This window comes from Pongo abelii, chromosome 18 (genome assembly GCF_028885655.2).
Source record: "Pongo abelii isolate AG06213 chromosome 18, NHGRI_mPonAbe1-v2.0_pri, whole genome shotgun sequence".
Classification (NCBI taxonomy): domain Eukaryota; kingdom Metazoa; phylum Chordata; class Mammalia; order Primates; family Hominidae; genus Pongo; species Pongo abelii.
In genome coordinates this window covers 2,347,585-2,361,625 of record NC_072003.2, presented here as the reverse complement: position 1 = coordinate 2,361,625, position 14,041 = coordinate 2,347,585, and the positions used below count along the sequence as shown (strand labels likewise).

The following is a 14,041-nucleotide window of genomic DNA, read 5'->3' as shown; positions in this document are numbered from 1 at the left end:
TTAATTTTTTAATTTTTTTTTTTGAGACAGAGTCTCTGTTGCCTGGGTTGGAGTGCAGTGGCATGATACCGGCTCACTACAACCTCTGCCTCCTGGGTTCAAGTGATTTTCCTGCCTCAGCCTCCTGAGTAGCTGGAATTATAGGCACCTGCCACCATGCCCAGCTAATTTTTTGTATTTCTAGTAGAGACGGGGTTTCACCATATTGGCCCGGCTGGTCTCAAACTCCTGACCTGATTTGCCCACCTCGGCCCCCTAGTGTTGGGATTACAGGCATGAGCCACGGCGCCCAGCAGCAGGGGCTAATTTTTAAAAATTTTTTGTAGCAACAAGGTGTTGCTATGTTGCCCAGCTGGTCCTGAGTCGTGGGTTACAGGTGTGTCTCACCATGCCAGGCTTGCTTCCTCCTCCGTTAAGTGGCCATTTTTCCACCTCAAAAATTGGTTTGGGACACAAGGAAGAATTGGAAATGCTTAAGATGAGAACAAAAGTTGAGACCACCCAACACTGCTGGGACCTTACTGCCCAGTGCTCCCAGTGGTCGGACCAAGACCCCACACCAGACAGTACAAAGGCCCACTCCCGAGCTGCCGCTTACGGCCCAGCGGGAACAGACTGTATTCTCCTTCCGCATTACTCTGCAAATAAAAAGGTGCCATTGCGGTTCCGCGTTTGTGCACTTGTCCTCGGGCTGAGCAAGGCGGGTGGCCTGTTCTTACCGCTGGGCTCTGCTGCCCCCACCCCCATTTCGGTGACTAAACCTGCAGCTCTGATCCTGTTCCCAAAGGAGCAGGAGGCTGGGCTCACCCCAGGCAGCCCCTGGCCTCCCTGACGGCCCCCCCCGGTGGGGCTCAGTGCTTTGATCGCCTTTCCAGCGCCGATACTGCAGTAGCTGGGCCGGGCCTAGAGCTCGCGGTGACGAACACCGGCAGCCTCCTGCCTACAGTGTTCCGCGCTGTAGAAGAGCCTGCCTTGGCGCTGAGCTGGTCGTGGCTGCTTCAGCAGTGGGCCTGCGCCTCCCGGTAGGCCAGCCCTGTCCCAGATCCAGGTGCCTGCCCCGGAAGCGCGCGGCTGCCCGGAATGAACCCGGAGGGCGACGGGCGGCTGCTTCGGCCGGTAGGTGGAGGCGTTGACCAGCCTCTGGGAACGGGGCGGGGCCTAGTGCTGGGGGGGGACTCCGCCACGTCCCCAGGAGGCGAGGTCACCCGGCGACCTTTACCCAGCGCGTTCCCGTTAAGATGGCGCTGGTGGCTGCTGTGCGAGTCCCGGCGCGCGTTCTGTTCCGCTCGGGTGCGAGACCCGGGGCGGACAGGGATCGGGGCCGAGGGCCGGGGGCCGGGGGCCGGGGGCCCGGGGGCGGGGGGGCGGGGGGCCGGGGGCCGGGGGCCGGGGCCGGGGACTAACGGGCTCCCCCGCGCTGCCTTCGCAGGGGCCCGGCTCCCAGGCGCTGCCCTCGGGCGGACGGAGCGGGCGGCCGGCGGCGGAGACGGCGCGCGGCGCTTCGGGAGCCAGCGGGTGCTGGTGGAGCCGGACGCGGGCGCCGGTGAGCGGGCGGTGCCGAGGGAGGGCGGGCGTGGGGCCAGGACCTGCGGGGGGTCCGCGCTCGCGGGGCGCTGTCGGAGAACCACGACTGTCGACGCTCGGTTTATGTTTAGAACCCAAGTTTCGAAACAACCTTGCCGCTCTACCTGGGTTCGTTCGTCATGAGATAAAAGTTTCTGTTTTTAAAGTTGGTGGAGGCGGGGCGCGGTGGCTCACGCCTGTGATCCTAGCACTTTGAGAGGCTGAGGCGGGCGGATCACCTGAGGTCAGGAGTTCGAGATCAGCCTGGCCAACAGGATGAAACCCTATCTGTACTAAAAAATACAAAAGAAAAAAATCAGCTGGGCGTGGTGGTGGGTGCCTGTAATCCCAGCTGCCTGGGAGGCTGAGGCAGAAGAATCGCTGGAATCTGGGAGGTGGAGGCTGCAGTGAGCCGAGATTGTGCCACTGCACTCCAGCTTGGGCCACTGCACTCCAGCTTGGGCCACAGAGCAAGACTCCGTCTCAAAACAAATAAATAAATAAATAAATAAAAATAAAGTTGGCAGGGATATGAGCTGTTATCTAAGTTATTCAATTGGAAGTGGAAAAGAATTGGAATCTTTTGGAATAAAATTATGTTTGTTAACACTCCCATGTGGCACAGAACCTCGTACCCACCTGCACGTCAGAACCCTTGGTAAAACCCACTGGAAAAGATAGAAAAAGTACTTTTGGAGGAGAAGCCTGTGTGCTCCCTCCAGACAGGAGGCCGAGCTGAGGGCACCGAGAGGGCACACCTAGGCGCCAGCAGTTCTGCTTCCAGGGCATGCTGACCTGGACCTCCCAGTGCAGGCCTCGGTCCCTGCTGTGGCTCCTGAGAGGAGGCCCTCCCCCTCCACAAGTAAGTCACAGCCCCTGCCCTTCCCAACCCCCCAGACTCAGGGCAGTGCCCACACTTTGCACAGCTTCAGGACACCGGGCTCCTGGTGCCTCTGAACTTGGTTCCATCCTCTCTGTCTGGGCTGAGGGAGCTGCCTGGGCTCTCTCTACAAACTGAGAGGGACAAACTAAGACCAACTTCAAACTGACTTTTTTTTTTTTTTTTTGGAGATGGAGTCTTGCTCTCCAGTCGCCAGACTGGAGTGCAGTGGTGCAATCTCGGCTCACTGCAACCTGTGCCTCCTGGGTTCAAGCGATTCTCCCTCCTCAGCCTCCCAAGTAGCTGGGATTACAGGGACCCACCACTACGCCCACTAATTTTTGTAAAAACTGAGTTTCTGAAGGGAACATTTCTGTAGCATGTTTGAATATATCTCAACAAAATGCAAAAAAAAAAATTTTTTTTTTTTTTTTTTTTGAGACAGAGTTTCCCTCTGTCGCCCAGGCTGGAGTGCAATGGCGCGGTCCCGGCTCACTGCAATCTCAGTCAGGCCTGACTTTCTGACTCCAAACTCTACTTTGTCTTTTTTGTTTGTTTGTTTGAGACGGAGTCTTGCTCTGTCGCCAGGCTGGAGTGCAGTGGCGCATCTCCGCTCACTGCAAGCTCCGCCTCCCGGGTTCACACCATTCTCCTGCCTCAGCCGCTGGGACTACAGGCACCCGCCACCACACCCGGCTAATTTTTTTTTGTATTTTTAGTAGAGACGGGGTTTCACCATGTTAGCCAGGATGGTCTTGATCTCCTGACATCGTGATCCACCCGCCTCGGCCTCCCAAAGCGCTGGGATTACAGGCGTGAGCCGCCGCGCCCGGCTTACGTTGTCTTTTTATATGGTAAAGTGGGGAGGCACTAGGGTAAAAAATTGTCATTGTACCAACACTTTTCCTTTTTTACCGGAGGTGATGTGTGTGTGTGTGTGTGTACATAAAAATCTTTAAAATGTACCTAACATTTACCATTCTAGCCATTTTGCAGTGTACAACCCAGTGGCCGTAAGTATATTGACAATGTGTAGTCCACACCACCCATTCCAATACCTTAAGATACATGTTTTTGAGTCCGGGCGCGGTGGCTCCTGCCTGTAATCCCAGCACTTTGGGAGGCCAAGGTGAGCGGATCACGAGGTCAGGAGATCGAGACCATCCTGGCTAACACGGTGAAACCCCATCTCTACTAAAAATACAAAAAAAAATTAACTGGGCATGGTGGCGGGCACCTGTAGTCCCAGCTACTTGGGAGGCTGAGGCAGGAGAATGGTGTGAACCCTGGAGGTGGAGTTTGCAGTGAGCCGAGATCGCGCCACTGTACTCCAGCCTGGGCAACAGAGCAAGAATCTGTCTCAAAAAAAAAAGAATAAATTAAATAAATAAATAAATAAATAAATAGCAATGACAACCACATGGATGAACCTTGAACACATGATACTAAGTGGACAAAGCCGACCACAAAGCCTGGCAGTATCCCGGTGATAGGGAATATGGCTGGAGCAGGAAAACCGCAGACACAGAACGCAGATTGGCGGCTTCCAGCGGCTGGTGGTGGGATGGGGAGCAACTGCTCATGGGGACAGGGATTCCTTTTGGGGCAATGAAAAGGTTCTGGAACTAGGCAGCGGCGATAGTTGCACAACACAGTCAATATACTGAATTGTGTAAGTGCCTGACTTGTTTACTTAAAAATGGCTAATTTAGGCTGGGCACAGTGTCTCATGCCTATAATCCCATCACTTTGGGAAGCCGAGGCAGGAGAATCACCTGAGGTCAGAAGTTCATGACCAGCCTGGCCAACCTGGTGAAACCCCGTCTCTACTAAAAATGCAAAAATTAGCCAGGCATGGTGGTGTGTCCTGTAATCCCAGCTTCTCAGGAGGCTGAGGCAGAAGAATGGCTTGAACCCAGGAGGCAGAGGTTGCAGTGAGCCGAGATAGCGCTGCTGCACTCCAGCCTGGGCAACAGAGCGAGACTCTTGTCTCAAAAAAAATAAAGATAGAAAATGGTTAATTTGGCCGGGCACGATGGCTCACGCCTGTAATCCCAGCACTTTGGGAGGCTGAGGCGAGGGGTTCACAAGGTCAAGAGATCGAGACCATCCTGGCCAACCAACATGGTGAAACCCCGTCTCTACTAAAAATACAAAATTAGCTGGGCGTAGTGGTGCACACCTGTAGTCCCAGCTACTCAGGAGGCTGAGGCAGGAGAATCGCTTGAACCCGGGAGGCAGAGCTTGCAGTGAGCCAAGATCGCGCCATTGCACTCCAGCCTGGGTGACAGAGCAAGACTCTGTCTCAAAAAAAATGATAGAGAAAGAGAGAATGGTTAATTTAAAAAGCATGCAGTTTATATAGAATAAATAAAATTGTTAATTTATGTTATATCGATCTTACTTCAGTTTAAAAAACCATGGGCTCACTCCTGTAATCTAGCACTTTGGGAGCCTGAGGCAGAAGGACCACTTGAGCTCAGGAGTTCAAGACCAGCCTGGGCAACAAAATAAGACCTCGTCTGTACTAAAAAATAAAAAAAATTAACTGGGCGTGGTGGCACTTGCCTATAATCCCAGCTACTCAGCAGGCTGAGTTGGGAGGATCGCTGGAGCCCAGGAGGTCAAAGCTGCAGTGAGGGGAGATCACACCCCTGCACTCCTAGGTGATAGAGCGAGACCCTGTCTCAAAAATAATAATAATTAATAAAAAATAACCCCCAGGCCGGACACTGTGGCTCACACCTGTAATCCTGGCACTTTGGGAGGCCGAGGCGAGGGGATCACCTGAGGTTAGGAGTTCAAGACCAGCCTGACCAACATGGAGAAAACCCTGTCCCTACTAAAAATACAAAATTAGCTGGATGTAGCGGCACGCACCTGTACTCCTAGCTACTCAGGAGGCTGAGGCAGTCGAATCGCTTGAACCCAGGAGGCGGAGGTTGCGGTGAGCCGAGATCGCTCCATTGCACTTGAACCTGAGCAACAAGAGCAAAACTCCATTTCAAAAAAATAAATAAAAATAGGACCGGGCGCGGGGGCTCACGCCTGTAATCCCAGCACTTTGGGAGGCCAAGGCGGGCAGATCACGAGGTCAGGAGATCGAGACCATCCTGGCTAACACGGTGAAACCCTGTCTCTACTTAAAATGCAAAAAATTAGCCGGGTGTGGTGGTGGGCACCTGTAGTCCCAGCTACTCAGGAGGCTGAGGCAGGAGAATGGTGTGAACCTGGGAGGCAGAGCTTATAGTGAGCCGAGATCGCGCCACTGCACTCCAGCCTGGGCGACAGAGCGAGACTCTGTCTCTAAATAAATAAATTAATAAATAAAATCCCGAAAATGCACAGCTACCATGGCTTGGTTGAGGGTGCAGGCTGGTCAGGGTGATTTTCCAGTGCCAGGTGTGAGCTTTCTCTTCTCATTCTTTAAATTAGGGGTCGCTGTCATGAAATTCAAGAACCCCCCAGTGAACAGCCTGAGCCTGGAGTTTCTGACAGAGCTGGTCATCAGCATGGAGAAGCTGGAGAATGACAAGAGCTTCCGCGGTGTCATTCTGACCTCGGTAGGTGCCAGTTCAGCTCCCTACCCCAGCCCAAGTTCTTGGCCCGAGTTCTCTGATGTGAGCCCAGGCCTGTTGCACATGGAGGAGGCGGAGCCTGCCAACATGTGGCGCAGGCCAGCCAGCAGCCCCCCTACCCTGGACTCCAGGCGCCTTCACGGGAGGCTTCCAGGAGCGTGGTCTGGGTGTGCCCCAGCAGGGACCCAAACTGCCATGGGCCTCAAGCAGATCATTCCCAAAGGTGAAGGTGGACCAGTCTTGGAGACAGCCTTCCCAGGAGACAGCTTTCCCAAGAGATGCCCTTCCCGGGAGACAGCCTTCCCAAGAGACAGCCTTCCTGGGAGACGCCCTTCCTGGGAGACAGCCTTCCCGGGAGACAGCCTTCCCTGCCCGGGCCGTCGTCCAGGCAGACACTGGGGAGAGCTGTGGGCAGCGAATGAGGGAGAGCCATGCGTCTATGGGGTCACCTTGGACCCTAAGCACACCTGGTGGTGGGTTCCTGGGGTGCTCCCCACTAGGATCACTTGGGTGCCCTGAGCCAGTCCTGCGAACAATACCCGTGCTGTCTGATCCTCTGCGGGCCAGTCTTCAGGGTGAGTTCTCAGAGGGTGAGCCTCTTTGGTCTGAGTTCTTGTGCAGGGGACTCTAAGTGTTGCCTGAGTGCTGGTGAACGCTAGGCGTGGCATCTGTGGGAACGGTGTCATTACCAACGTCGCGGAGGGGCAGTAAGCAGTGTCAGGCCCAGGAGGATGGGACCCCTGAGGGGAAGCGGGCCATGGCTGAGGTGAGGGGAGTGAGGGGTCCTCGGAGGCTGGTGTGGCTTTACAGGGCCTGGCCTAGAAGTCCTGACCTCAAGTGATCCGCCCACCTCGGCCTCCCAAAGTGCTGGCCACGTCCAGCCTTATATATTTATTGAGACACAATCTCCCTCTCTTGCCCAGGCTGGAGTACAGTGACATGATCTTGGCTTACTACAACCTCCGCCTCCAGGGTTCAAGCGATTCTTGAATCTTGAAAATTTTTAAAATTTTTGGTAGAGACAGTGTCTTTATTGCCCACGTTGGTCTTGAACTCCTGGGCTCAAGCAGTCCTCCCACCTGGGCTTCCCAGTGTGCTGGGATTACAGGTGTGAGCCATTGCACCTGGTTAGTTTTTTTGCTTAATTTTTACTTTTTTGTACAGGCGGGGTCTTGCTATGTTGCCCAGGCTGGTCTTGAACTCCTGGCCTCAAGCAGTCCTCCAATCTTGGCCTCCCAAAGCTCTGGGATTACAGGCATGAGCCACCACACCAGGCCTGGGTCTTGAGTAACAGAAGTAGAAGCCGTTTTGTAGAAACAAAGGACCGGCCTACCCATTTTGTGCGGCACCAGCCCAGCTCTGCTTGTGAGAGTCAGGGTGAGCTGGGTTCAGCTGCAGGAACAAGTTCACCCACAGCCTTGGGGGATCCGGCCCTCGGGAGGAAAACGTGCCGTGTTGTGCAGAGGGGAAGGCACCCTTGTCATTTGCTCAGGGGGCTGTGACCATGCAGGGTCCCCAGGGTGGGTTTTCCACTCCTCCCCGAGCCCGCCTCCCTGGCCGGCAGCCCTGACTGGGCATCTGAGGCTCCTGTGCTGGCGCCTGCTACTCTAGCCGCGGGAGGGTCCCTTCCACCTGTGCTCACCCCTCGCCCTTCCTTGGTAGCTGCTGAGAAACCCACACATTCCAGATCATTCTCCCACCCTAGCACTTCCTGGTCCACACGCGGGTCCCTGGCTTGCTTGGCCCTTTCTGGGCAAATGATTCAGAACGTGCAACTCATCTGGACTCTCAGGAGTCTTCACCACACCTCTGGGTTCCTCTGCCCGAGCCGGGCGTGCAGAGCCAGAGGGCCGGCGCACTGGTGTCCCTGGGAGGTGCCTGGCCCTGCCTGTCCTCTCCTATCCAGTTTGAAGCGGGAAAGGGAAGAATGTTCTGGGAAGTACAGGGAAGCCAGGTCCAGGAGAAGCCTTGGCTGAGTCCCTGGAGTGCCTAGTCCTGGCTCCGTAGGGACAGCACCCACACCCTGAGCGTGACCTGGCCCTGCTGTGCCTCGGGCACCTGGGCTCCCCAGCCCTCGTGCTGTGATGCCAGCTGGGAGGTGGACTCTGATGGGCATGTGGCCCCGGCCCCCGCTGCAGGACTGCCCGGGTGTCTTCTCGGCCGGCCTGGACCTGACAGAGATGTGTGGGAAGAGCCCCGCGCACTATGCGGAGTACTGGAAGGCTGTGCAGGAGATGTGGCTGCGGTTGTACCAGTCCAACCTGGTGCTGGTCTCCGCCATCAACGTGAGTGTCCCCACTCCCAGGTGGCCTCGCTGGCTGTTCTGGGCCAGCACCGGGGGGTGGGGCAGACACTGTCCTGCCCTTGGAATCTCTCACAGGGGAAGGGGACGGTTGGAGAGACCCTGAGATGTGCACAGGTGAGCGCCATTGCAGACCGCGGGGCGTGTTGAAAAAGGTGGGCCTCAGGTGAGGACCCTGGCCTGGGTCAATCAGACAAGACCCAGAAAAGAGCCAGTGGGTAGGAACCAGGGCCTGGGGTTGATGCCAGCCTGGGCGGAGGCTGTGTGGGTGAGTGGGTGATCGGACCCACATTTTGGAAACATCACTCCAACCCTTCCGGGGGAAGGCCAGGGAAGCCGAGAACAACACGGGGGCTTAACCTCGGGAACCAGGGTGTCCTGCGGGGTGGCTGTGACAAGCCGGGCGTGGGCCGGAGCCTGGTGGAGGGGAGGGCTGGTGTGAGAGGAAGCCTCAGGGGTGCATGGCCATGCAGACAGGAGGGTCCTGCGCGGGGCAGTGGGTACCTGCAGTGACCACAGGGTGAGTGTGGGGTTCCCAGGACATCCTGGTTGCGCTAGCTGCTGGGGTGGTATCGGGGCCCCCATGGGGCATGACAGTTGTGACTAAATGCTTGTGTGGTATTTTAGCATTGACTAAAAGCTCTGAGAGGACAAGCAACTTGCTCCCCTAACTGAATGGTTTTAAAAAGTGATTTATCTGTTGCCGAAGAACTAATGACCCTCGGCTGAGGACGAGCCTCAGACCCTCCTTGCCGAGCACTAGGGGGCCAGTTCCTTCCCCATCCGTTTCCCAGTGCACACCCAGCCCAGCCCAGACCATTGTGGGTGTTGAACCCTGGGGGGGGTCAGGGTGCGCCGAGGGCACAGGCCTTCCTTGGCATCCTTGGACCTGGCCCTCTGGAATGCAGTTGGGACCAGCAGCACCTAAGAGCCCTGTCTGGCCTCTCCCTGCAGGGAGCCTGCCCCGCTGGAGGCTGCCTGATGGCCCTGACCTGTGACTACCGCATCCTGGCGGACAACCCCAGGTACTGCATAGGACTCAACGAGACCCAGCTGGGCATCGTTGCCCCTTTCTGGTAAGGCCCTGGGCTGCAGCCACGCTCCATGCTTGTTGTGGATGGAACAGACCCGCCTGGGGCCACGTGGTGAGTGAGTGTCTGCATTTCCAGGTTCAAAGACACCCTGGAGAACGCCATCGGGCACCGGGAGGCGGAGCGTGCCCTGCAGCTGGGGCTGCTCTTCCCACCGGCGGAGGCCCTGCAGGTGGGCATAGTGGACCAGGTGGTCCCGGAGGAGCAGGTGCAGAGCACTGCGCTGTCAACGATAGCCCAGTGGATGGCCATTCCAGGTGAGGCACAGGGCATGGCGGGCGCCTGATGATGCTGGGGAGACCAGAAGGTTCTCCACCCAAAGGTTCTCTATGGATATTGTGACTTCGGGAGACTGTTGATAATCACAGCCATGTGGGTGTCAGGAGGCTGCTGTAACAACGCAGCACAGACCAGGTGGCCCAGACCACAGAAGCTCATCTCACGGTGTTGGAGACCAGAGGTGCAAAATCAAGGTGTGGGCAGGGTGGGCAGGGCTGCACTTCCTCCCTTCCTCCCTGCGCTCCAGGGAGGCTCCTTCCTGCCCCTGCTCACTTCTGCTGGCTCCAGGCCTCCCTGGGCTTGTGGGCGCCTCGCTCTAATCTCTGCCTCCATCCTTATGCAGCTTTCTCCCCTGTGTTTATATGGGTCTCAGGTCTCTCTCTCCCTTCTCAGGACACCTGCCGTGTGATTTAGGACCTACCCTAAATCCAAGATGATCCCAACTTAATTACATCTGCAGACTCTTTCCAAATAAGGTCACACTTCCAAGTTCCAGAGCAGTGGTTAGGGCTTCGACCTATCTTTTGGGGCACACTTTTCAACCTACTACAAAGACAATTGTCCACTTCATAGAAAAAGAGCTGGTCATATCAGCGACGGTATAGACCAGTGCCCAGCAAATTGTGTCTCTAAAAGGCCAGGTGGCTTGTGGGCTCTGTAGGTAAGACCTTTGTAGCAGAAAGCAGCCACGAAGGAGACGTAAACTGACAGGTGTAGCTGTGTTCCGGCAAAGCTTTATGGACACTGGGCCAGGTGCTGTGGCTCACGCCTGTAATCTCAGCACTTTGGGAGGCTGAGGCAGGCAGATCACTTGAGATCAGGAATTCAAGACCAACCTGGCCAACATAGGGAAACCCCATCTCTACTAAAAATACAGAAATGGGCCAGGTGTGGTGGCTCACACCTGTAATCCCAACATTTTAAGAGGCCGAGGCGGGCGGATCATGAGGTCAGGAGATCGAGACCATCCTGGCCAACACAGTGAAACCCCGTCTCTACTAAAAATACAAAAATTAGCCAGGTGTGGTGGCAGGTGCCTGTAGTCCCAGCTACTCAAGAGGCTGAGGCAGGAGGATGGCGTGAACCCGGGAGGCGGAGCTTGCAGTGAGCCGAGATCGCACCACTGTACTCCAGTCTGGGCGACAGAGAGCGAGACTCTGTCTCAAAAAAAAAAAAAAAAAAAATGAGCTGGGCATGGTGGCACATACCTGTAATTCCAGCTACTCGGGAGGTTGAGGCAGGAGAATCGCTTGAACTTGGGAGGCAGAGGTTGCAGTGAGCCAAGATCATGCCACTGTACCCCAGCCTGGGTGACAGAGCGAGACTGTCTCAAAAACAAAAAAAAAAATTTTATGGACACTGAAATTTGAGTTTCACATAATTTTCAAATGTCACAAAATACTAACCTTCTTTTGATTTTCAACTATTCAAAAATGTAAAAACCAGCCCGGCACAGTGGCTGAAGCCTGTAATCCCAGCACTTTGAGAGGCCGATGCGGGCAGATCACCTGAGGTCAGGAGTTTGAGACCAGCCTGGCCAACATGACAAAACCCCGTCTCTACTAAAAATACAAAAATTAGCTGGGTGTGGGGGCAGGTACCTGTAATCCCAGCTACTCGGGAAGGCTGAGGCCAGAGAATCACTTGAACCTGGGAGGCGAAGGTTGCAGTGAGCCAAGATCATGCCACTGCACTCCAGCCTGGGCGACAGAGTGAGACTCGTCTCAAAAAAAGTAAAAACCATTCATAGCTTCAGGGCCTTGAGAAGCCAGATTTGCCAACCCTGATACAAATGACTGAAGGCTGTGCTGCCATTTCCCATGCTGTAAGAGAGTATTTAGTGCCATGGAAATATTTTTATTTTTATTTTATTAATTTTTTTTTTTTGAGATGGAGTCTCCCTCTGTCACTCAGGCTGGAGTGCAGTGGCGCGATCTCAGCTCACTGCAACCTCCACCTCCTGGGTTCATGCCATTCTTCTGCCTCAGCCTCCTGCGTTGTGGAAATATTCTTCATAATATAGTTGAGTGAAAATGACATGCTAAGTGGTTGGGCGCGGGGGCTCAAGCCTGTAATCCCGGCACTTTGGGAGGCCAAGGAGGGTGGATCACCTGAGGTCAGCAGTTCGAGATCAGCCTGACCAACATGGTGAAACCCCTTCTCTACTAAAAATAACAAAAATTAGCCGGGCATGGTAACGCTCCTGTAATCCCAGCTACTCAGGAGGCTGAGGCAGGAGAATTGCTTGAACTTGGGAGGCGGAGGTTGCAGTGAGCCAAGGTCACGCCACTGTAGTCCAGCCTGGGTGACAGAGACAGACTCCATCTCAAAAATAAATAAATAAATAATACAAAATTAGCCAGGAGGTGTGGTGCACGCCTGTAGTCCCAGCTACTCAGGAGGCTGAGGTGAGAGGATCACCTGAGCCCAGGAATTCGAGGCTGCAGTGAGTCGTGATCACACTAGTGCACTCCAGTATGGGCGACAGAGAAGATCCTGTCTCTTTAAAAAAAAAAAAAAAATTAGGGCCGGGTGTGGTGGCTCATGCCTGTAATCCCAGCACTTGGGGAGGCCGAGATGGGCGGATCACCTGAGGTCAGGAGTTTGGGACCAGCCTGGCCAACATGGGGAAACCCCATCTCTACTAGAAATACAAAATAATCCCAGCTACTCAAGAGGCTGAGGCAGGAGAATCACTTGAACCCAGGAGGCGGAGGTTGCAGTGAGCCACGATCCCACCACTGCACTCCAGCCTGGGCGACAGAGCAAGACTCCATCTCAAAAAAAAATAAAAAATAAGTTGGGAATCACCCCACTGCCACTGGGGTGGGATTTCAATGTGTCCCATTCTCTTTAGACCATGCTCGACAGCTGACCAAGGCCATGATGCGGAAGGCCACGGCCAGCCGCCTCATCACGCAGCGTGATGCGGACGTGCAGAACTTTGTCAGCTTCATCTCCAAAGACTCCATCCAGAAGTCCCTGCAGATGTACTTAGAGAGGCTCAAAGAAAAGAAAGGCTAATGACTGGGCTGCCACAGGCTTACAGCCACACGTGCCCCTGTGGGTCCCAGGGAGGTCTTAAACAAGGTATTTTTCAACTTAAAAGTACTGCCAGCGTTTCATTTTGCTGATGTTACATAGAAGTTCCTGTTCCTCATAGCCCAGTGGCCCAAGGCCCAACCACACACAAACACACACGGGTGCCTGTGCCCATCAGGCAAGGGGAGTTGGAGGGCAGCCTTTTGACTTGGGATTGTGACTGGCAGGGGGGTGCCATTCTGGAGCTGGTGAGGTCTCCACGGAGTGTCTCCGTTCCCAAGGCAGAATCGTAAATCAAGTCCCTGGTCGTCCATTCTGGCCTTTGGACTGCCTGCTCTTAGGTGTAAGGCCAGGTGGTCTTGGCCCCCATGACCCACACAGAACTCCCCAGAGAAAAGCCCTTTGGTCACTGCCCTTACTCATCAGGATGAAGGGAGTGCAGTGAATCAGAGCATCTGGGGGATCCTGAGCCAGCGGGAGTGGGACTCTGGAGGCAGCTGTGCTGCCAGGGACCCAAATGTCCCTTAAGAAGGATTTTACAAGAACCAAACTCATCCAAACCCTTGAATCAAAGGTTTTTCCTCCCATGCGATTCAGACCAAGTTCCCACATCTTGCTAAGATGTGATGTTTCAAAAACCAGAAACCTCATCGGGTCCCAGTCAGTGACCCAGTGGACCCATGGGCCTGCCTGTTCCCTATCCTAATGTGGTGGGCTTGCCCAGGCACAGGGCAGCAACCTTGAAGGGCTGAGCCATGGCGAGCTGTGCAGTTCTTTGCACAGGACCTTAGTCCCAAGCCACCTGCCTGGGCAGGGAGGAGTCCAGCCCGCCCACTGTTCTCAGGCTCCCCAAAAGCTCCAGGGGTGCTAACTGGGGCCAGCCTCCCCTTGCAGTGCTGGGTAAGACCCGGCTCCTGAGACAGACAAGTGCCTGGGGGCCCCTGCAGGGCCCTGGAATAGGGGCTGCGGGGGTGGGCCTGGGAGAGCTGTTCTGAGACCCCCGAGGGCCCAGGAGGCTGGTGTGTTGGCACCATCCCTGTCCCAGCTGTGCTCACAGTACAGGCTCCTGGGAGCATTTGTAGTTTCCACAGAGGATGAGCAAGGAGCGTCCCTGAGCTGCCTTCCGGGGCCAACAGGCTGTGGGGGCAGCCAGGTCCCACCAGGACACAGGGTGGGCAGCCCAGGCCATGGCTACCCCTAAGGAGCTGAGGCTGGGTCCTAAGGAAGGACAGAGGCCTGGGAGCCAAGCTGTGGGGCCGGACCGGGAGCGGCTCATTTATTGAGCAGACATCTGCCGGGCAGTGCT

The 14,041-nt window shown here is 55.4% G+C and overlaps 1 protein-coding gene across 2 annotated transcripts; it reads left to right on the top strand.

The window, feature by feature from the left end:
- The first annotated feature begins 912 nt into the window (after positions 1-912).
- Positions 913-12,801, top strand: ECI1 (enoyl-CoA delta isomerase 1). Of its 2 annotated transcripts, XM_024233882.3 has the most exons (7): positions 1,174-1,290; positions 1,430-1,543; positions 5,879-6,006; positions 8,160-8,306; positions 9,278-9,399; positions 9,493-9,671; positions 12,551-12,801. In XM_024233882.3, the coding sequence occupies exons 1-7, from the start codon at positions 1,239-1,241 to the stop codon at positions 12,715-12,717; spliced, it is 909 nt and encodes a 302-aa protein (XP_024089650.2). In that variant the 5' UTR covers positions 1,174-1,238; the 3' UTR covers positions 12,718-12,801. The 2 variants fall into 2 exon arrangements, with proteins under 2 accessions (XP_054390569.1, XP_024089650.2); XM_054534594.2 differs by lacking the exons at positions 1,174-1,290; positions 1,430-1,543 and adding an exon at positions 913-1,116.
- The last annotated feature ends 1,240 nt before the right edge of the window (positions 12,802-14,041 follow it).

What these genes read in the sequence shown, in the direction of transcription:
- ECI1 (XM_024233882.3), top strand. Translation starts at nt 1,239, where the DNA reads ATGGCGCTGGTGGCTGCTGTGCGAGTCCCGGCGCGCGTTCTGTTCCGC. An exon ending in GCGCGTTCTGTTCCGCTCGG is followed by an intron (nt 1,291 to 1,429) that starts GTGCGAGACCCG and finishes CTGCCTTCGCAG; the next exon opens with GGGCCCGGCTCCCAGGCGCT. An exon ending in GCGGTGTCATTCTGACCTCG is followed by an intron (nt 6,007 to 8,159) that starts GTAGGTGCCAGT and finishes CCCCCGCTGCAG; the next exon opens with GACTGCCCGGGTGTCTTCTC.